General features: G+C 58.4%; 2 protein-coding genes across 2 annotated transcripts; both read left to right on the top strand.

Annotated features, from left to right (window-relative positions):
* The first annotated feature begins 87 nt into the window (after window positions 1–87).
* On the top strand, window positions 88–12,531 carry PIK3R2 (phosphoinositide-3-kinase regulatory subunit 2). The gene is made up of 16 exons (XM_072786770.1): window positions 88–241; window positions 2,007–2,750; window positions 5,669–5,761; window positions 6,104–6,154; window positions 6,237–6,368; window positions 6,463–6,673; window positions 7,088–7,173; window positions 7,318–7,426; window positions 7,516–7,614; window positions 7,724–7,904; window positions 7,997–8,122; window positions 9,176–9,318; window positions 9,549–9,725; window positions 10,572–10,643; window positions 10,796–10,966; window positions 11,359–12,531. The coding sequence occupies exons 2-16, from the start codon at window positions 2,429–2,431 to the stop codon at window positions 11,564–11,566; spliced, it is 2,181 nt and encodes a 726-aa protein (XP_072642871.1). The 5' UTR covers window positions 88–241; window positions 2,007–2,428; the 3' UTR covers window positions 11,567–12,531.
* A 2,685-nt stretch (window positions 12,532–15,216) lies between these two features.
* IFI30 (IFI30 lysosomal thiol reductase) lies at window positions 15,217–18,664 on the top strand. The gene is made up of 7 exons (XM_072786749.1): window positions 15,217–15,428; window positions 16,422–16,604; window positions 16,690–16,764; window positions 17,006–17,098; window positions 17,906–18,058; window positions 18,231–18,284; window positions 18,376–18,664. Exons 1-7 carry the CDS (start codon window positions 15,294–15,296, stop codon window positions 18,436–18,438), a joined length of 756 nt encoding a protein of 251 aa, XP_072642850.1. The 5' UTR covers window positions 15,217–15,293; the 3' UTR covers window positions 18,439–18,664.
* The last annotated feature ends 2,008 nt before the right edge of the window (window positions 18,665–20,672 follow it).

Here is a 20,672-nt window from a genome sequence, read left to right as displayed (position 1 = left end):
ATGTTCGGCTCTTTCCGGAAATGTTCGGCCGTCCCGAGGCTCCGCCTCCGCCTCGCTTCACCCGCCCGGCCCGAGTGCGCTCGGCCATTTCCGCCGGGGGCGGGCCCGGCTGTTCGGAACCGCGGCGGCGGTGGCGGAGGCGGGGATCCCGCGGCTGCGGCGACGGCGGCCGCTGTGGAGCCACGGGTCGGGCTCGGATCGGTGTGACGGCGGCCTCGGCGGCGGTGGCGGCCGCGACCAGGTAAGTCCAGGCCGGCCGGCGTGGCAGGCCGGGCTGGCGTGCGCTCAAATGCGGGTCGCCTAAGCAGAATGCGGGGCCGAGGTGGAAGTCAGAACGCGAGCGCCGAGCTGCATCGCGCCCCGCGGGAACTGGGGGCCTCGAGGAACGGGAGGGAGGCCTCAGGCTCGACCTGGCAGCGCTGCTGCCTGCCCTGGACGGTGGGAGAGGAACGGGGTGCCCCCAGGCCGAGATAAGGGGCTAGGGCCGCGGCCCCGAATGGAAGGAGGCCCTGCCTGGAGTGGGGCGTCGAGCAGTAATGAGTGGCACCCAGGCATTGTGTGGGACATAGTGGGATGCAGGAGGGTCGGGGTCGACTGCACTTCCGTTCCCGGGGCTAGGCTACTGGGTCCACACAGGCCCGGGTCCGCGTCTAAACACGCGTGAGCGCGCGGGCCCTGCGTCCAGCCGCAGAGACCCTGGCCAGGCCTGGCCCCTCCACCCCGCCTCTCGGATTCGGGGAGCGCTGGTTCCCGGGCGCACACACCGGGGCGTGTGCAAACCTGTGCATGCTGGAGCGCGGAGGCGGGTAGGCAAGCGGATCCAGGCGGTTTCTTGGATGTCCCCTTGCCGGGCCTCAGTTTCCCCTCCTGTAGAATGGAGGGTACGGGGGGCCAGGAAGCGGGTAAGTTTGGGTGCTCTGGAGTGTGGAGCCTCTGCTCCCTGATCCAACACCTTCTGGGGCTGTCGTGGTCGAGGAGGGGGGGCGATAAAGCCCAGACCGTCCGCCTGGTACTCCATTACCAGCGTGCTGGACGCTTAGTGGCATTCGTAGAGACACCCTGAATTGGCAGGCAACTTCCCGCTGTCAAGCCTTTGCACGCACTATCCCCTCCGGCCAGTGCTGTCTCCTGTCCTTATGAAGACCCGCCCTCTAGAAAAGCACGCCCTCCCCCACTACCGAGTCTCTGGAGAAGTCAACCTGCAGGACTGAGACTGGGAATGCTGTCTGTGGTGGGCTGTTTCCCCAAGGCTTGGGGCTCCTGGGGCTTGAGCATCGCCCTGCATCCAACAGCCTCCCCCTTACCTTCACCCTCTCCTAGCTCCATGACCTCCCATCACCCCCCTGTTTTGAGATCCTACTCTATGCCTCTCATTTAGCCAAGCTGGGACACTGTCCCCTTCACTGCATTTCTCCCCCACAGAGACCTTGGACTCACTTCTTAGTCCTTTGCCTCTGCCTGGACCTGCTTTCCTACCTCTTTGCTTCCTTACTGTGTCCTTCTGTGCTCTGTTGGCCCAGCCCCTCCTTGGAGCTCCCTAGTACCCTGAGCATTCCCCATCACACATTACCCACTGTGGGTGTAACTATCCAGCCATGTGGCTGTGCCTCCTGGAATCCATCCTGGGCCTTGATGTTGAGTGGATCTCTCAGGTTTAGGAGTCCTGGCTTCGCCACCCACCGAGTGGTCCAACAAAGATCTCCCTGCTCTGAGCCTCAGTTTTGCCATCTCTAACGAAGAGGCAATGAAGGGGCAATGAAGAGCTTGTTTACTGAGCATGCATTATGCCTGGGGCAGGTTCTTGGGAGTTCTGCTCCAGTGACCCGCAGGGATGGCTGTTGTTACACCCATTTTACAGCTGGGGAGACCAGCTAGGAAAGGGGCTGGGGCTGGCCCAAGGTTACCTAGCGAGTCAGGGGTTTGCAACCCCATATTTGGGCCCATCTCTGGGGTGGGGGTGGTAGGAGCCCAACCTGGCTGATGCTGCCCTGCCCATCTCCCCCTAGGTCGGCGTCCTGGCCAAGCATGGTGACAGCCTGTGCCCTCGGCCCCCTCGTCTGGCGCAGCCGGAAGAGCCGCCAGCCTCGGGCGCCGATGGCCCCCCATGTGAGGGAGTGAGCAGCCTGGCCCTGCCCTACGGATTGAGGGGGGACGCAGCGGCTGAGTGACCTGAGACCACGCTGCCGACCCCCTCCCACCAGTTGACGAATGGTGGACCGAGCCACGAGTGACCCATGTCAGGGTCATGGAATAATGGTGGGAAGCAAGGCATGAGTGACCCCCGCGGTCACCTGTAACTTCTCAGTAGAAATAGTGGTCTCAGTGCCCCGAGCCGGCCCAGTGGACCCTCCCGGCCCTCACCCCAGCTGATGGGGCCACTGGGGCCCCGAGCAGCAGCTTGACCGTCCAGACCTCACCCTGCCCAGCCATGGCCGGTGCTGAGGGCTTCCAGTACCGAGCACTGTACCCATTCCGCCGGGAGCGGCCGGAAGACCTGGAGCTGCTGCCGGGAGACGTGCTGGTGGTGAGCCGGGCAGCCCTGCAGGTGCTGGGCGTGGCTGAGGGCAACGAGCGCTGCCCACAGAGCGTGGGCTGGATGCCTGGCCTCAATGAGCGCACGCGGCAACGAGGTGACTTCCCCGGCACCTACGTCGAGTTCCTGGGTCCTGTAGCCCTGGCCCGGCCCGGCCCTCGTCCACGTGGCCCCCGCCCACTGCCCGCCAGGCCCCGGGATGGGCCCCCTGAGCCAGGTGAGCAGCAGGCAGGGGCCCTGGCAGTGACGGGGTCCTCTCAGACCCTCAGTTTCCTCTTCTTTCTAATGAGGCAATGGCACCTCTTCCAGGGGAGGAGGAATAAGCACATTTGGGCAGTTCACAGGTGTTGACTGCACCGCTGTCGAGGGCTGGGGTCAATTCGTGGCATTGGGAACACAGCAGTGGACATAGGCCTGGCCCTGCCCTAGTGGGGCTCCTGGTTCGAGAAGTGACAAGAATGTGATTAGGTAATGGAAAATGCTGCGGGGAAGGAGCCTCACATGGGAAGAGCCGGGAGTGAAGGTCTCCGGGCAGCAAGCACAGCAAAGGCAGAGGCTGTGAGGTAGGAATGTAACGGCAGGTTCGGGGAACAGCCAGTGGGGTGGAGTGGTGGGAAGGGAGAGGCAACTAGGGCTGTGCCTCAGGATTCTGTGGGATTGATTTTGATGACAGTGGGGAGTGTTCAGTAGGATTCAGAGATTCAACTTAGTTTCATCCCTCAGTTTGCAGATAGGGTCCCTCAAGAAACTCCTTTTGTTACCCTAATTTTTCCCGGTTTCCAAAATGAAGGGAGACACAAAGCCAAAAGAGGATGGGATGATCCTGCAAGGCCATGCAGCACACATTCATCCCTCCCCAAAGACCCTTGGCCATCTACACTTCAAGAGATGTGCCAGCAGTGAAGAATGAGGGCATACGGAGATTGCTGTATGCTGTAGGCAGAGTGCGTGGGTTCCAGCCAGGGAAACTGAGGCCCAGGCTGTGGGGATGAGTCTGATAAGTGCTGAGTGCCTCAGAGTCTGCTCCAACCTTCACAGCAAGCCAGGGAGGGCCTGTGTACAGATGGGGAGACCGAGGTGCTAAGGGGTCAAACCACTCACTTAGGGTCCATCCACCAGGGAAGGCCAAGGCCTGCGAAGCGCTATGGCCTCGACCTTTGGCCTGCCTGGTTTGGCACCAGAGGGACACCGAGGCCCCCAAGAGGGTCACATCCAAGCCCCACAGCATGGGGCCGGATGGGAGGCACCGAGGTGAGGGTTTGCAGCATCTGGTGCCTCCAGGCCCTGGGCCTACGTCCCGCCTCAGCCTGGAGGAGCAGGAGGCGGCCCCATCCGGGCTCCCAGCCAAAATCTGCCTCTCCCCCTGGTAACAGCCTCCTCCCTCCTCTGCCTGGCCTCAGGCCAGCCTCCACACACATACCCACTCCGGGTGGCTGCCCGGCCCCGCCCTCCAAATCCTCCAGGGCTGCGTGACAGTGGCTGGGGCCAGCCCTCCGTGGGCCTCAGTTTCCTCATCTGGCCACTAGAAGTCTTGGTCCTTTACCCGTTCAGGCCCTGCCCCTCCAGGGTCCTGGGACCACCCAGCAACATGCTGTGGCCACCTGCATTTCCCCCATTCGGCCCCACAGGGAGAGCCGAGCCCAGAATGTCAGTGTCGCCTGCACCCCCAGAGGGAGGTTGCTGCCTCTCTCAGCCTCAATTCCTGATCCATAAAATGGGAATGACACGAGTTCTGATGAGACGTCCCTCCCCGTTTTGCAAACTAGTCACAGGCAAAGTTCAGAACTGTACCCTCCACCCCCATCACCTACCTCCTCTCCCCTTGCTCTCTCTCTCTCTCTCTCTCTCTCATTTTTCCTTCAGCATTTTTTACTTAGCTGGGCCTTTCTCCAGCTTGAGGCACCACCTGGCCCATCACTCAGGGAGGCCCCGCAGGCCCGGGCTTGCCCCTGCTGTATGCCAGGGCGTCCCTGCCGAGGGCCGGAGCTGCATCAAACGGTGGCCATGCAGGCAGAGCAGCCTGAGGACAAAGGGCCTGGTGGAGCGAGACACGCAGGGCCAGGAAGGCCCCTGGCGCCCACTGGGAGGGGTTTCAGCATTTTTAAAACAGGGGAAATACTTTTTTAAAACAAGATGACTTAGAGAATGGAAGAAGGTTCTTGGAATGAGGCGTTCTGACCTGCAGAGGGATATCGTCCTTTTATCCTTTTCAACCACTTTGTTGTTCCAAGAAAGGAGGGAGAGAGGCCACCAGGAGCCAGTTTCCTACCTGAGGAAGACCGAGGCACAGAGAGGGTGGGTCCTGTGCCCAAAGTTGCACAGTAAGCAGTGGCAGCACGTCCCAACCCTGCTGTAAGGAACTCCCACAAGCTCGGTGGCTTCAAGCCACAGTTCCCTGCTGTTCTGCAGGCCCAAAGTCCAAATTCAAGGTGTCAGCGGGGCCGTACCCTCTCTGGAGGTTCTAGGAGTGGACGGTTCTTTGCTTCTGCCAGCTTCTCATACCTCCGGGTGTTCCTCGGTTTGCAGCCCTGTCATCTCAATCTCTGCCCCTGTCTTCACACAGCCTTCTCTTATAAAAACACCAGTCATTGGATTGAGAGCCCTAAGTCTAAGAAGATCTCGTCTCAAAATTCTTACTTTAATTCTATCTGCATAATAAGGGCATAGCCACAGGTATCAGGGATTAAGATGTGGACATACCATTTTGGGGGACACTGACCAACCCACTATACCTGGTCTGAAACTGTGTAAACTGATATTTTATTTTTTAATTTATGTATTTATTCATGAGAGACAGAGAGAGAGGCAGAGACAGGCAGAGGAAGCAGTAGGCTCCATGCAGGGAGCCTGACGTGGGACTCGATCCTGGGACTCCAGAATCACGCCCTGGGCTGAAGGCAGGCACTAAACCACTGAGCCACCCAGGGATCCCCATAAACTGGTATTTTAACCCAGAAAATTGTTTACCACCAACTCAGCCCCTCCACCCAGGTTTTGGCTTCCCTAAGATTATGGTACAGATGCCAGACCAGACCCAACCTGGAACTGCCCAAGCCGAGGTCCAAACGGCCAAAGAAAGGGGCCAGGATCCTTCCAGGAACCCCACTAAACAGGCTGTCCGTCCCCTTCTGCCAGGCCTCACACTCCCCGACCTGCCAGAGCAGTTCTCCCCACCTGATGTTGCTCCTCCACTCCTGGTGAAGCTGGTGGAGGCCATTGAACGGACAGGTGAGCTTCAGCCCGCCTACAACCCCTGTATGCTGCTTGCTTACCCCCGGTGATGGGTAACTCATCCCCTCATGGGGCTGCCAGACCTGTGCATGGAAAGAAGCTGAATTTGGATGCTCTGGGCCTCCCTGTTGAGTTGGGGCAGTAGTGATTCCTAGGGTGTGGATGGGAATGTGGTCACCGATCGCTATTGCATGTGCCGTGCCCTCTGGCACCGTCATCCCAATTATGTCTAGGAGGTTGAGTAGCCCTCCCGGCCCCCACGAGGGGTCCAGGAAGCATGTGAGAGCCCGTCTTGCCCCTCGGGGTGGAGCTGACCCACCCCTTTCCCTCTCCCCCCAGGGCTAGACAGCGAGTCCCTCTACAGGCCTGAGCTGCCCGCCCCGCGCACAGGTGAGGGGAAGCTTCCATGGGCAGGGGTGGGGGGAGAGCTGGCCCCGGACGTCTCTGCCGACGCGGCCCCCTGCACCCGCAGACTGGTCCCTGAGCGACGTGGAGCAGTGGGACGCCGCGGCCCTGACGGACGGCGTCAAGAGCTTCCTGCTGGCGCTGCCCGCGCCCCTCGTGACGCCCGAGGCCGCGGCCGAGGCGCGCCGGGCCCTGTGGGGTGAGCCTGGCGCGAGGCCCGGGGCGGGAGGGGGCCCCGGGCGGACGGACGGGCGCCGGCCCCGGCTCACCCTGCCCTGGCCGTCTGTCCGCAGAGGCCGCGGGGCCCGTGGGGCCGGCGCTGGAGCCCCCGACGCTGCCACTGCACCGCGCGCTCACGCTGCGCTTCCTGCTCCAGCACCTGGGCCGGGTGGCCCGCCGCGCCCCCGCTCCGGGCCCGGCCGTGCGAGCCCTGGGCGCCACCTTCGGGCCGCTGCTGCTGCGCGCGCCGCCTCCCTCGCCGCCGCCAGGGGGCGCGCCCGACGGGTGAGCGGCCGGAGGGGGCGGGGCCTCGGCGGAGGCGGGGCTTTGAGTGGAGGGCGGGGCGGGAGCCCTGGCCCTGGGGCCGAGAGGCGGGAGCCGTGGCGATCGTGGTGGGACAGGACGGAAACGATCGCAAGGGCGGGATCTGGGCCCCAGGAAAACCCCAGCAGGCCTGAGGCCGAGTGATGGGACCTAGACCAGGGGGAAAGCGCGTGGGTGGTGCGCAGGCCTCCACTTCTGCCCCCTATCTTGGTGCGTTGTTGTGTGAACATTTATTGAGAGCCTGCTGCATATACAGAAGCAGGAGTCAGCCTCCCACACCTGCCTGTCATCGACCCTGCCCTACACGTGCCTTCCCGTACCTCTGCCCCAGGCGGCCAAGCACGGTCCTACCCACTGCCCTCCTCTTCCCCCTAGGACTGAGCCCAGCCCTGACTTCCCTGTGCTGCTGGTGGAGAAGTTGCTCCAGGAACACCTGGAGGAGCAGGAGGTCACACCCCCAGGTGATCCTTCCCCATATTCTCTCATATGGTTGGGAGCCGTGAATGCTGACTTGTGGCCCTGCCAGTATCACAGGTTCTGTCGCAGTAGGAGCCAGCCACAGTATACAGTCGTGCTCAATGTACATTTGTTTTCCTGTCCCCCAGCGCTGCCACCTAAACCTCCCAAGGCAAAGCCAGCCCCTGCAGGCCTCGCCAACGGGGGGAGCCCGCCCTCCCTGCAGGACGCTGAGTGGTACTGGGGTGACATCTCTAGGTAGGGTTCTGGGATGGGAGCCACGTGCTGGGCAGGGCCTGAAGGGCAGGGTATCTGGGCAGGTGCCCCAATCCTGGATGTCCCCACAGGGAGGAAGTGAATGAGAAACTCCGGGACACACCTGATGGCACCTTTCTGGTCCGAGATGCATCTAGCAAGATCCAGGGAGAGTACACACTGACCCTCAGGTGGGGAGCCTGTCCCTTCAGGGATGACTGGGTGTGAAAGGTGGGGAGTGTCAGCCGGGATGGCTGGGGGGTCCTACCAGCTGCTGACACCCCTCTCACCCGCCCCTAGGAAAGGCGGGAATAACAAGCTGATTAAGGTCTTCCACCGCGACGGGCACTATGGCTTCTCAGAGCCACTCACCTTCTGCTCCGTCGTGGACCTCATCACCCACTACCGCCATGAGTCGCTGGCCCAGTACAACGCCAAACTGGACACACGCCTCCTCTACCCAGTGTCCAAGTACCAGCAGGTCTGTGGCCAGGGTGGCAGCCAGGGAGGGTGGCACCAGTCTCGGGCCTAAATGTCCCAGGCAGTTTCTCTGATCACACCGGGTGTCCCCAGGACCAGATCGTCAAGGAGGACAGCGTGGAGGCAGTGGGTGCCCAGCTCAAAGTCTATCACCAGCAGTACCAGGACAAAAGCCGCGAGTATGACCAGCTCTATGAGGAGTACACCCGCACCTCCCAGGTACCAGAGCTTGTGCTCCTGGTAGGAGCTCCTCCCAGGCGCTGAGGGACAGTAGCAAGGCCATGGGGACAGACGCCTGCTTCCAGGTCACAGAGCAGCCACTTAGCACCCGGGGCTGCCCAAAAACCAGAAATCAATGTATGTGTTTTCAAAAAAAAAAAAAGAACAAATGAGAAAGCACCAGCGACCCACCCCCCTCCCAACTGCAGGAGCAGCCAAGTCAGGACCTAGGAGATGTCTGCTTGAGCCTCTGTGTCTCTCTGGGCCTCACTTTCCCCATCTGGAACCGTAAACTGGGGCTGTGGGTCTTTCTCCCTGCCCTTCAACCTGGATCTTATTCAAAGTGCTAGCTAATAACCTGACAAGAAGTGATGGAGACAGAGTCAGGAGGTCATGGGAAAGACAGCCTCTTTTAAAACAGGGAAGGGGGAGGGCGGTTTTATAATTCAAGGATCATGTTAATAAGTTACTTTCAGAATTCGAGATGCGCAGCATATTCAGACTGAACATCCCATCTCAGGCAGGAAATAGCTCAGTCTCCCCCATTATCCCCAAGGAATTTCTTTCTTGCCCCTTTTTACTACTAATGGATCAACTGAGGCTCTGAGCAGACAGGACACCTGTCTGGGATTGGTTATGAGCATCGGGATCTTGGAAGTGATCTAGGGCCCTTGAGTCTATTTCCCCGTTAATAGTTCTGACTTTGTAGGAGGCTACTGGCAGGTTCCACAAGATGATGTATAGAAAGTACTCCGCGAAGCATCCACCCTGAGAGGGAGCCCCATGAACTGTATGTCGCAACTAGATTTGTCTTTAATTCTCAGCAGTGCTAACAGATCCAGGTGTTGGTAAGGTATCCGAAAGAGGATCTAAAGGAAGAATGGGTTTGGGGAGTGGGAGTCCATTCGGTACAGCTGGAGCTAGAGAAATGATGCACCTTGATGGAGGGAACAGCTTGAGCGAAGTCCATATCAGAGTTGGGATCTACCTTCCCCCCTCACGAGGGACTTGTAAGGAGTCCCAGCAGGAACTAAGATTCACCCCCTCCTCCAGGAACTGCAGATGAAGCGCACAGCAATTGAGGCCTTCAATGAGACCATCAAGATCTTTGAAGAACAGGGCCAGACGCAAGAGAAGTGTAGCAAGGAGTATTTGGAGCGCTTCCGACGTGAGGGCAATGAGAAAGAAATGCAGAGGTGAGTCGGTTCCTCTGCCCTGCCCTACCCCACCCTGATCTGGCACAGGGCAAGTGGAGAAAGAAAGAAAGCAGAGGGGGCATCCTGAGCTCCCAGGAGGGGTGGGGATCATTTGAAATGGACTTTGAAGGATGAATAGGAGTTCACTAGAAAGAAATCCGGGAAACAGTGTGTGCAAAGGCTTAGAGGCTTGGAGGCCATGTGAGGCCTTAGAGCCGCTCCTCCCACAGGATCCTACTGAACTCAGAGCGGCTCAAGTCTCGCATCGCTGAGATCCATGAGAGCCGCACAAAGCTGGAGCAGGAGCTGCGGGCACAGGCTTCGGACAACCGGGAGATTGACAAGCGCATGAACAGCCTCAAGCCCGACCTCATGCAGCTGCGCAAGATCCGAGACCAATACCTAGTGTGAGTACCTGGCTCTGTGCTCACCTGCGGGTCCCTTGGTTCAGGGACATCTAGTGAGGTGGTCTCTGTCTGTGTCTCACTCTTATTTTCTCCACCGAGTGGTCCTACCTTGCCCCTGAGACCCCACCCTCTCAGTCAGGCCCCTCCGGGCCCCCTCAGCAGGGCTCCCCTATGGGTTGGCCTCAGCCTCAATGCACAGAATCGCAGCTTCTGTGAAATGGGAGCTCTGCTCCCACAGGGCTGGGTCACTGGGAGCCTCCAACAGGATCCACTCCCCGAATGCTATGACCTAGCACCCCAGCCTGGGCTGAAATCCTGCCTCTGCCCACTGAGCCATGCAGGCTTCGTCAGGAATCTCCCTCCCACCTCTGCCTTGGATGCTGACATGCACCTGCTGTGTGCCAGGCACTGTGCGAGTACCATGGACACATGAGCTCACTCTGTCCTCTCAAAGTTCTTTGTAAATTCCTTAACAGTGAGGGAAACTGAGGTACAGAACAGACAGCTTGCCCTGTGTGAAGGCACACGGCCGTGCAGCCCTCAGGCCTAAGCCTCTGGTAGTGATAAGGCCTTGCTAGAATCGCGTGTTCTGGGGTTCAGTAAGAGTCAACGGAAACAGTAATAAGTAGGGGGTTCCCTGAAGAGCCCCAGGTTCAAGCTTTCCTTGACCAAGCCAAGACTGACCTCTTGTGGCAACCGGAGGCATTACACCCATCCCTGGCCCTGGTAGGTCCCCCTTGCCTCCAGCCAGACTGCACTGGCTCACAGTGGGCTAGCCAGCCTGTGCTACAGCCTCTGTTCCTCTGCCACCAGAGTGGAACAAACGGACGTTTCCTCTCCCTCCAGGTGGCTTACCCAGAAAGGTGCCCGGCAGAAGAAAATCAACGAGTGGTTGGGGATCAAAAATGAGACTGAGGAGTAAGTGAACACCTACCTGAAGGGGCCATTTTCAGTGGGTTTTGCAGGATGGGTAGGAGTTCACCAGGGAGGGACTGCTGTCCAGGCAGGCAGGGGAGCTTCAGAGGCTTCAGAGTGAATGACCAGGTCTCGCCACCCTGCTTCCCTCACAGCCAGTATGCGCTGATGGAGGACGAGGACGACCTCCCCCACCACGAGGAACGCACATGGTATGTGGGCAAGATCAACCGGACACAGGCTGAGGAAATGCTGAGTGGCAAGCGGGATGGTACCTTCCTCATCCGTGAGAGCAGCCAGCGGGGCTGCTATGCCTGCTCTGTGGTGTGAGTGCCTGGCTGGGGAGCCGAGAGTGAGCGGAGGGGTGGGGGGGGAACCACACATTCCACCTGAGGGCTCTCACAGAGCACCTGCCGTGGCCTGGACCCTGGGAAGGTGGCCAGGGAGGAGCCCCCACCCCACCCCACCCCACCCGGCCTGCCATGGCTGCCACAGGAAGAAGGGATCATTGGGGGCATGGGAGGAAGCTAGAGCAGTGTTCAGGCGGGAGGTGGCGTTCAGGCAGGAGGTGGTGGCATCTGGACCCTGGACCGACTTGGGATCCAGAAAATGGGGAAATGCGAGTCCTGGGTGGAAGTCACCTGCTGGCCAGAGCCGGAGCTGGGAGAGCCCCGCAGGAGCCCCGCTAAGTGCCTGTTTGCCTGCACTGCACCGGCAGGGTGGACGGCGACACCAAGCACTGCGTCATCTACCGCACGGCCACTGGCTTCGGCTTCGCAGAGCCCTACAACCTGTACGGGTCTCTGAAGGAGCTGGTGCTGCACTACCAGCACGCCTCCCTGGTGCAACACAACGACGCGCTCACGGTCACGCTCGCCCACCCCGTGCGGGCCCCCGGCCCCGGGCCTCCGCCCGCCACCCGCTGACCACCGAGCACCAGGATCCGCCCGGAGCGGAGCCACCGTGGGGCCTGGTGGCTGGGGTGACAGCCCCATCCAAGGTGTCCATCTTTGGGATTTTCTGTCCGTCTCTTTCCTTTTCAAGTCTCTTCCTGTCTCTCTCTTTCTCTCCATTTCTCTCTATCTGAGCCTCTCTTTCCATCTCTCCATCTCTGCCTGTCACTCTGTGTCTTTCCCTCCCCATCATCTGTACCTCTTCTCTGTCCCTCTGTGTCTCTGGGTTGGGGGTCCTGCCTCTCCGGCCCCATACGCCCCTCTCCCGTGGGCACTGCCCACCTCTGACCCTGTGCCCTGCCCACCCAAGGCCCCCCCCAGGGTCCCCGAAGACCCACCTGGCTGTACCTGCCATGTTTACAGAGGCCCCTGGGCTGTGCGGCCCCAGCCTGGGTGCCCCAATTTTTAAGCCATAGACCTGGGGTCACGGCAGGAAGGAACTTTACTTGGCCACTTCCAGGAACCACCTTGGCCGGGACATTCTGGGCCGGGCGGGACCCGCCCCACAGACCCCCAACTTCCCCTCCAAACCCTGAAGTGAAACCAACACTTGGTTATCCCCACATGGGGGCCACTGCCAAGAAGTACCCCCCCCCCCGAAAAAAAATAATTAAAAATAAACTTACGAGCTGGCCCCACCCAGCACCAGGCCTCCCAGAAATAGAGGCTGCCCGCGTTGCTGGGGCGGCTGAGACGCACCACTGCCCACAGCACTTCTACTCAATGTAGACTCAAGGCTTCTCCTCGATCATGTTGGGTTCTGATTTTATTTTTTCTTGACTGTAAAGCCCTTTTTTCTCTCCTCTTTTGGGACGAGAGCCCTGGTTTTCTACACGACCCGTGGACTGCCCCCCTCCCCCCGCCTGCCCAGCTAGGCTGGCAGGCAGGTTTTGTATGGTACGTTGATATTGATATGGATATAAAACATGGAACATGTGGATGCTGTTGTTCTGTTGCTGTTGTGGCTTCTCCATGGCCACTGTGTGCTGGGGACCCTGGCATTCACAGATCACACTGATCCTGCCCAGAGGATTGTAATTCCAGTAGCCAATGAAGGGCGACAACCCTCCCTTCCCCACCCCCTCTCCCCCGCCCAGTTTAGCTGCTGGTAACTGGAGAAGGGGAGAGACTTGTCCAGGCTCTCGGAGCAGAGAGGCTTAACCGCTGAGCTCAGACTCCATCCCAGCCTCTCACCAGTGCCTAGGTCAGCCCCCTCCCGCCCCCCAAGCTGGAGTCCCAGGCCCTCGGGCAATCACCTCCCCTCTGATGTGCAGCTTCATCACTGCCAGGTGGGGTCAATAGCATGACCCCTCCGGTGTCACCCAGAGAGGGACCCCATGTCCTTAATGCCCTCAGTGCGGCCCCTCCCTGCTGACTCTCCTCTGACCCCTTTCTACACCTGCCCCTGACACGCATACCACCAGGTCCCAGGGGACATTGACTTGGGGGCTCATGATATCTTTGACCTGAACCATTCATCATGCTCCCCCTCTGCCAGGGTCCCCGTCTCAGCCCTCCCTTCCTCTACACCCCCACCCCAAGACTAGGCATTTCTGCCCTCTTCTCCCCATACAGCACCCCTGGAAGCTGGGGGGTAAATGAACAAAGTTCCACTAGGCTCTCGGAGGGATAGGAGCTGCCTCCCTTGGCCTCAGAGCCCTGGGGCCTTCCCAAGCACTGTCCCTGCCATGTATCCAAGTCAGGAGGTGCCCCATGAGTAACCCGAGCCCAGATGCCACCTTCCCTGCAGTCTTCACCCACTGCATGGGGGGCAAAAGATAAAGGTCACTTTCTAGATCCATGACGCCAGCCAGTTGGGCCCGCAGACAGAAGATGACAGCCCACAGGGCCTCCAGTAGGTGTCTATGCTATGTCTCCTTGGGAAAGCCACCCCCCACCTCTGATCCTCAAGATTCCTGTTACCCGGTAGGGTCAATAGTTGCCTCCCTCAAGCCCCAAGGGGAAGTTTCTTGAGGGCCAGACAAACAAATGAGTGAGGTTACCTTTGTGAATCCATCCAATAGGGCTGGTGCTTAGTAACCACTAGAAAAACTGTAGCACTTTATTACTTCTTCTGTCCTGCCCAGCATAGAGCAAGTACACACCAGTTCCGCAAAGTTGTGCTGTGCAAAGGGTTCAAAGGGACAAGATGGCAGGATCATCCAGCCGTGGGCACTTCAGGGAAACCCCGGCCCCGGAGCCTGCTGCTGTGGACACCAGGCCGGGACTTCCCCAAACCGGAAGAAGACAAGGGAGCTGGGGAACTGGGGCCTTTGGCTATAATCTGGGCCAGGTGTGGGTGTTTCCTCCCATGGGATCAGGTCCTGTGTCATGCCTGGTATTTGAGGCCCTGCAAAGTCTAAGCATCTCAGTTATCCCCTCATGACCTCAGTCTCCACGAGGTGAGGCGGGCTATGGGCTATTCTCTGTCGGTGCTAATGTCCTGCGTCAACACCTTTCCAGCGGTGCCTCCCCCATCACAGCCTGGGGAACCTCTCCCTCTGCCTCTGAGCCCTCCCTGTGGCTTTATTCTCCAAACTTCACTTTTTTTTTTTCCTAAGATGTTATGTATTTATTTGTGAGAGACACAGAGAGAGAGGCAGAGACATAGGCAGAGGAGAGGTGGGCCCCCTGAGGGAGCCTGATGTGGGACTCCATCTCACGACCCCAGGATCATGACCTGAGCCAAAGGCCGATGCTCAACCACTGAGCCACCCAGGTGCCCTCCAAACTTCACCATTTTACAGAAGGGGAAGCAGAGGGTCCATGACTTGAGGTGCCCGGTAAAGTCCAGCCCCAAACCCTGGTCTAGGTGATTCCAGCAGGTTCGAGTCCCACACTGCCAAGCCCCCAGCCTAACCCGGCGTACACAGGATGGGCCTAAGGTGATTACTGCCCTGCGGGCCCAGAGGCCCCACACCCGCACCTCAAGCTTTGGATGGTGGCAAGAAGGAACGCCAGCTTTCCTTGTACCCCCGACTCTCACCCGAGACAGGGCGGGGAGGACAGAGAGAAGTGAGGGGCCCTCCCCGCCGGCTTCTGCTTTCTGGCCTGGCTGCGGCGGGCGCCGCCCGAGTCAGCTGGCTGGTGGGCGGGAGCCTGAGAGGAGGGGGCACCAGGGGCAGGGCCGAGGCGTGGAGAGTGGGGGGGCGGACCCCGCCCCGGGCTAGCGGGAGGCGGCCCGGCTGCGCAGTTCCGACCCCCCGGGGCAGCGGGGGGGGGGGTAGCGACGTGCCCGGGCTCGGAACCGGGCTTGGGGGAGCTGCATGACCCTTGGCCGCCCCCCAGAGCGGTCCGCGGCCGCGTGGAGACCCTCGCGTCTCTCTGCCTCCCTGCGTCTCTCGGTCTCTGAAGCCGCCACCTAGTCTCGGCTCCCGGTGCTGTGACCCCAGCCTCACATGACCGGGCGGCCCCGGCGGCCCGGAAGGGTCAAGGTCGGCCCCGCGGCCCGGCAGGTGGGGGGAGGGAAGCGCCCCCACGGCCGCGTGACTGCGGGCCCGGCAGCCGGCGCGAGCGGGGATGGGGGTCAGGTGGGCGTGGGCCCTAGGCGGGCCGGGGGACCCCAGAGTCGCCCGCCGCAGCCCCAGGGGCGTGGGCACCGGGAGGCGGGTCCGGCCTGGGGGCTGGGCCACCGCCGGGTTAAAGGCGGCTCCCGCCCGGGCCGCCGCTCCTCCCGCCTCCGCGTCCTCGCCCCGCGGCGATGGCTCTGTGGTCGCTCCTGCCGTGCCCGCCGCCGCCGCCGCTGCTGCTGCTGCTGCTGCTGCTGCTGGGGGTCCCCGCGGCGGCACGGGGGTCCCCGCGGAAAGTCCTCTCCGAGGGGGCGGCCGCCTGCAAGGTAGGGACGGCCTCGCGGCGGGAGGGCCAGCGGGGACCGGCGCGCCCGGGCTGCGGGCTGCGGGCTGCGGGCTGCGGGCTGCGGGCTGCGGGCGGGACGCTGCTCAGGCTCCCCGGACTCTGCCGGAAAGCCTGGGGTTCGGGGCCCGGGGAGGGGGGCGCTGCCCCGGTCGGTTCCGAGTCCCCCCCGCGCTGCCGGCGCTCGGAGTGCTTTCACTTCCCCATCCCGCGTCTGTCCCCGACCGCGGCCCGGGGGTGCACGGAGCTCCTGCTGTGTACCCCTGGGCGGCGGAGGGAAGCCCAGAGGAGTCGGCGCGTGGCACCCACACTCCAGGTGCTGCTTACGGGGCGCCCTTCGGCGGGGGGAGAGCTCGCGCATTTCTGGTGCGGAGCAAGCGGATGTCTGGGAGCCGAGCGCCTGCTCCCCGCTGCACAGACCCTGGCGGGCCTGCCGCCGGCCGCTGAAACCGGAAGTCAGCACGTATTAGGCGCCGCCTCAGCAGGAGAGCCTGGGAGGGGTTCACCTGCGCCCCCTGAGAGGCAGATTAGTAACGGGTTAGCCCAAGTGTAGGGCCTTGCGCAGCCCGGGGCCAAGGCTCTGGGGGTGAAGTGGCAACAGATGAGCATACATTAGTCTCCTGGGGTATACACCCCTGTCAGAGAAGGCAGGATTGACAGCAGCGACCAGAAGTGTCCATGCATTGAGTCCTTACTGCATACACTTCCCCTGGGCCAAGGGTTTCACCTCAACTGAGGGAAAGCAAGAGCTGTTCATAAATTAAGTGCCTACTGTTTGCAAGTCTTTGTCACATCCGTTTTTGCAGAAAAACTGAGATTTAGGAAGATTTAGGGATGCAGTGAAGCCCTGGAGTCAAGATTCCACCTGACAATGTCTGAAAGGACTGCAATATGGAGCACCTACTGTTTGTAGCTGCAAGAGAACCAAACAGGGCTATCCTCCCTACAAACCCCTCCCTTCCTCCCTCCCGCACAGGTTGGGGACCTATGCCTGCAGGAGCCCCTCAGGAAGTCAGAAGCACCACTTGTCAATGTGAGCGTCTACTACGAGGCACTGTGTCCCGGGTGCCGGGCCTTCCTGGTCCGAGAACTCTTCCCGACCTGGCTGATGGTCCTGGAGATCCTCAATGTCACGCTGGTGCCCTATGGAAATGCCCATGTATGTTGGCACTGGGGAACCAAGGCACTAAGCCAGGGAAGGGGCACCTGGTGGGCCAGCCAGCACTCACCTACCTGCTTTGCAGGAACAAAATGTCAGCGGCAGGTGGGAGTTCACATGTCAGCACGGTGAGCAGGAATGCAAGCTTAACAAGGTGGAGGTGAGCAGACCCCTGAGTATTCGAGTGGTGGGGGCACAGAGGCTGGGGAGATGCCCATTGTAAGGAAGGCAAAAGCAAGGCTCAGAAGGGATTGGAACCAGTTCCATCCTCTGCCTGTCTGCCTCTTTAATCACATCTTCATTCACCGCTTCATTAGTGAACACCTGTGTTACTCCCAGAGTGGTCCAGGGGTGCTCTGGGCCCACTTCAATCCCTCACCTCTCCACCCCCTATCCCACAGGCCTGCCTGTGGGACAAGCTAGATAAAAATTTGGCCATCCTGATCATTGTCTGCATAGAGGAAATGGATGACATGGAGGAAAATCTGAAACCGGTGAGCAACACCCCTCACTTGGCCCCGGGCTGGGAGACCCTGGTCTTCCCTGTCTCCAAACAGACCCAAGTTCAAGTCTTGGCCTGACTACCACTCTCTGTGTAGCCCCAGGAAAACAGCCTTCCCTCTGGAAGCCTCAAATCTCTAAAACAAGGGAACAAATATCTTTTGGGGGCATGGGTAGATCAAGGAGGGCTTCCTGGAGGAGGTGCCTCTGAACTGAGCTTGGATGAACAAAAATGTGCAGAGACACAGATGATGATCCTCATCTCGAGTATGGGGATGACAGGACAGGCCCGCATACTTCTCTGGAGGATTATGAAAAACAACTCCCAATGGAGTGACTCATTGATGCCAATAAGTTTATTCACTCATCAAACATCTGGACCACCCAAAAGGCTCACCCTGGGACACCCCCAGCTCTGCAGAGTCATAGTGGGGCCAGAGGAATGCAGAGGAGGGAGCACTCAGAAGATTCTGGGGAAGTGGAAGGGTGTTCCTGGTGGGGGGAACAGCACAAACAGAAGCCCTGAGAAAAATGAGATACTGCAGTGGTCCGGGGCTGCGGGTCTGGTCTTATGAGAGGGAGGAGCAGCCTGAGCCCCTGCCTTGGGGGCCTCCACTCAGGTAAGTGTTAAGTACGTGCTGTTTGTGGACATTGTTGCATTGCTGTGGACCCAAATGTCTCCTGTGGCCAGTGAGGAACAAGCTTGGCTTGGGGGGACTGGAGGAGGGACCGTTGGGGAGATAACTCGGAGGAAGCTGAGGCAATGCTCCTACTCACCAGCAACCCTTGTCCACCCTCAGTGCATGGAGATCTATGCCCCAACAATGTCCCCAGACACCATCATGGAGTGTGCAGTGGGGGACCGTGGCATGCAGCTCTTGCACATTAATGCCCAGCTTACAGATGCTCTGCAGCCGCCCCACGAATATGTGCCCTGGGTTGTCGTCAATGGGGTAAGAGCTCTTGTAGCCTTCAGTGTGCCACCAGGCCGGGACCGGGATGATGGATGTGCCTTCTGGTCTGGGAGGCAGGGGTCAGACTTGCAGCCATTTGCAGCCCTTGATGGGCCGGGCATGGGTTGGTTGGGGCAAGGGACTGTATGACTTCCTGTCTTGCTTTGTGCAGAAACCCCTGAAAGATCTGAGTCAGCTCCTAAGCCTCGTCTGCCAGTTGTACCAGGTAAGCTGCAAGGGGAACAGAGGGATCCGCTGGGTGCAGGGGTGGGTGGTGCCTTTTTTCAGGACCCCCAGCTCACGGCCATCTCCTCCAGGGTGAGAAGCCAGATGCCTGCCAACTCACAGCCACCTCCCAAAGGAAAGTCTGCTTCAAATGACAGCTGTTGCCCTGGAAGGGAGCTGATGGAGGAAGAGCAAGAAAGAGCACACCTGCCCGTTTTTTTCTGATCCCTGACTCTCAGCCACTGCTGCTCATCATCACAGTAACTTCTACACATTCTATGAAGCCCAGACTCAGAATCCTGCCCCAAGATTAAGCATCTTGCCCCACTGAGATTGGTGCTACATTGAAACTAGTTTAATAAACACTTCTGGATTTTGTGATTCATTTGATAAGTTAGCAAATCCCCCTGGACTTACACAATGCTAGGACCCCCTCTCTAGGGGATGCAGATCCAGACAGATATTCCTAGTCCTACAGGGAACAGAAATGGGCCAGAGGGAGGCACCAGGGCTAGAGGAGTCCAGGGAGGGAATAAAGGCTCTGCAGAGGGAATAGAACCTTTGGGGTGGGATGGATTTATTTATTTATTTGTTTGTTTATTTATTTATTTATAATCTATTTATTCATGAGAGACACAGGGAGAGAGAGAGAGGCAGAGACACAGGCAGAGGGAGAAGCAGGGTCCGTGCTGGGAGCCCGATGTGGGACTCGATCCCAGTACTCCAGCATCCCACCAGCCACCCAGGCATCCCATGGGGCTGGGGTTTTGAAGGGTGACTAGGAGTTCATTAGGCGGAAGCTGTATTCAGTAATAATACAAACAACCCTAACTACTCCCTTTTGCAGTCCCCACACTGGGTGAGAGAAATTGAGCCATAAGATGGAGCGGGGATCTTGTCTAGGGAGTTTCAAGAAAACGTGTTCACTGGTGGTGGGGAATGGACCACGGTGTTCCAGGAAAGGTGAACAGTGTGCAAAAGACAAGCCAGCAACAAAATCGAGCTAAATGCCAGTCTGAGACAACTGAGAACACCAGGGCGTGTTCTAGGATACTTTTCAAAAAAAAACAAGTCATGATTCTTATACTGATATAAAATGATCACCTGCCAAAGATGTTATTTATTTCATGGTTAATGAGGGAAATTGATCAAATGTTCAAAGAAGGATTGAAGAACAGGCACATTGATATACAGGAAATCTTGAAGCGATGGTGCAAATAGAAGCAAAACTGACCTTTTTCACAAAACAGTGGGGGCAAGGGTAGGTGGCACTTTTTTCACCACCAGCTCTTTTTTTTTTTTTTCAAATTTTAATAATAGATTTTATTATTGGGGTGGTGCAGTCAGCTAAGTGTCCATCTCGGTTTTGGCTCAGGTTGCGATCTTAGAATTGTGAGATTGAGCCCTGTATTGGGCTCCACGTTTAATGGAGAATCCGCTTGGGATTCTTTCTCCCTCCTCCCACTGTCCCTCCTCACCACTGTCCCTCTCTCAAATAAATAAATAAATCTTTACCCCCCCCCCAAAAAAATAGATTTTATTTAACCTTATATATATCTGATACATTATATATAGTTTCAACGTGGAGGCTTGATATGAGAAATGCTAATGAGATCCTCTCTATCCTTTTTTTCTTTTCATACTGTTTTTTTTGTATATTTTTTTATTGGAGTTCCATTTGCCAACATATAGTATAACACCCAGTGCTCACACCATCGAGTCATATTAAGTCTTAACTGATGTGTATTTTACAGCCTCTCTCAACTCAGATTAGCTACACTGCAAGTGCTCACTAACCATGTGGGTTACTGATGACAGGTGTAGGACAGGAGAAATCATGTCCCCCTATCCTAGTCTCTGCAGTTGAGACCCCCTGCAATAAAAGACAAATTGAATAACATGCATATCTCATGAATATATAGGAAGTACCCACTAGAATGGAGTAAAACTCCCCAAAGTAGCCTAAGCCACCACTTTTTTAAAGTTTTTTTAAAACCTTTCTTTAGATTTTATTTATATATTTGAGAGAGAGCGCGTGCGCACACACACACAACTAAGGGGAAGGGGCAGAGGGAGAGGAAGAAGCAGACTCCCCGCTGAACTGGGAGCCCAACCTGGGGCTCAATCCCAGGACCCTGAGATCCCAGGACCTGAGCCGAAGGCAGATGCTTAACAAATAGCCCCCCCCAGGCACCCCTTTATTTTTAGTTTCAAGTAATCTCTACACTCAACATGGGGCTCAAACTCACCGTCTAGAGATCAAGAGTCGCATGCTCCATGACTGAGCCAGCCAGATACCCCTAAACCAACCACCACTCTAAATACCATCATATTTTAAAGACAAAAGAAGGGGAGGTATCCCCAGGTTTATTCAGGTAGAATTGAGAAA

Source organism: Canis lupus, chromosome 19 (assembly GCF_048164855.1).
Source record: "Canis lupus baileyi chromosome 19, mCanLup2.hap1, whole genome shotgun sequence".
Lineage (NCBI taxonomy): Eukaryota > Metazoa > Chordata > Mammalia > Carnivora > Canidae > Canis > Canis lupus.
This window is presented reverse-complemented; position numbering and strand designations above follow the sequence as displayed.

What these genes read in the sequence shown, in the direction of transcription:
- PIK3R2 (XM_072786770.1), top strand. Translation starts at nt 2,429, where the DNA reads ATGGCCGGTGCTGAGGGCTTCCAGTACCGAGCACTGTACCCATTCCGC. An exon ending in GGAGGCCATTGAACGGACAG is followed by an intron (nt 5,762 to 6,103) that starts GTGAGCTTCAGC and finishes CTCTCCCCCCAG; the next exon opens with GGCTAGACAGCGAGTCCCTC. An exon ending in AATGAGAAAGAAATGCAGAG is followed by an intron (nt 9,319 to 9,548) that starts GTGAGTCGGTTC and finishes CTCCTCCCACAG; the next exon opens with GATCCTACTGAACTCAGAGC.
- IFI30 (XM_072786749.1), top strand. Translation starts at nt 15,294, where the DNA reads ATGGCTCTGTGGTCGCTCCTGCCGTGCCCGCCGCCGCCGCCGCTGCTG. An exon ending in AGGGGGCGGCCGCCTGCAAG is followed by an intron (nt 15,429 to 16,421) that starts GTAGGGACGGCC and finishes CCTCCCGCACAG; the next exon opens with GTTGGGGACCTATGCCTGCA. An exon ending in GCAAGCTTAACAAGGTGGAG is followed by an intron (nt 16,765 to 17,005) that starts GTGAGCAGACCC and finishes CCTATCCCACAG; the next exon opens with GCCTGCCTGTGGGACAAGCT.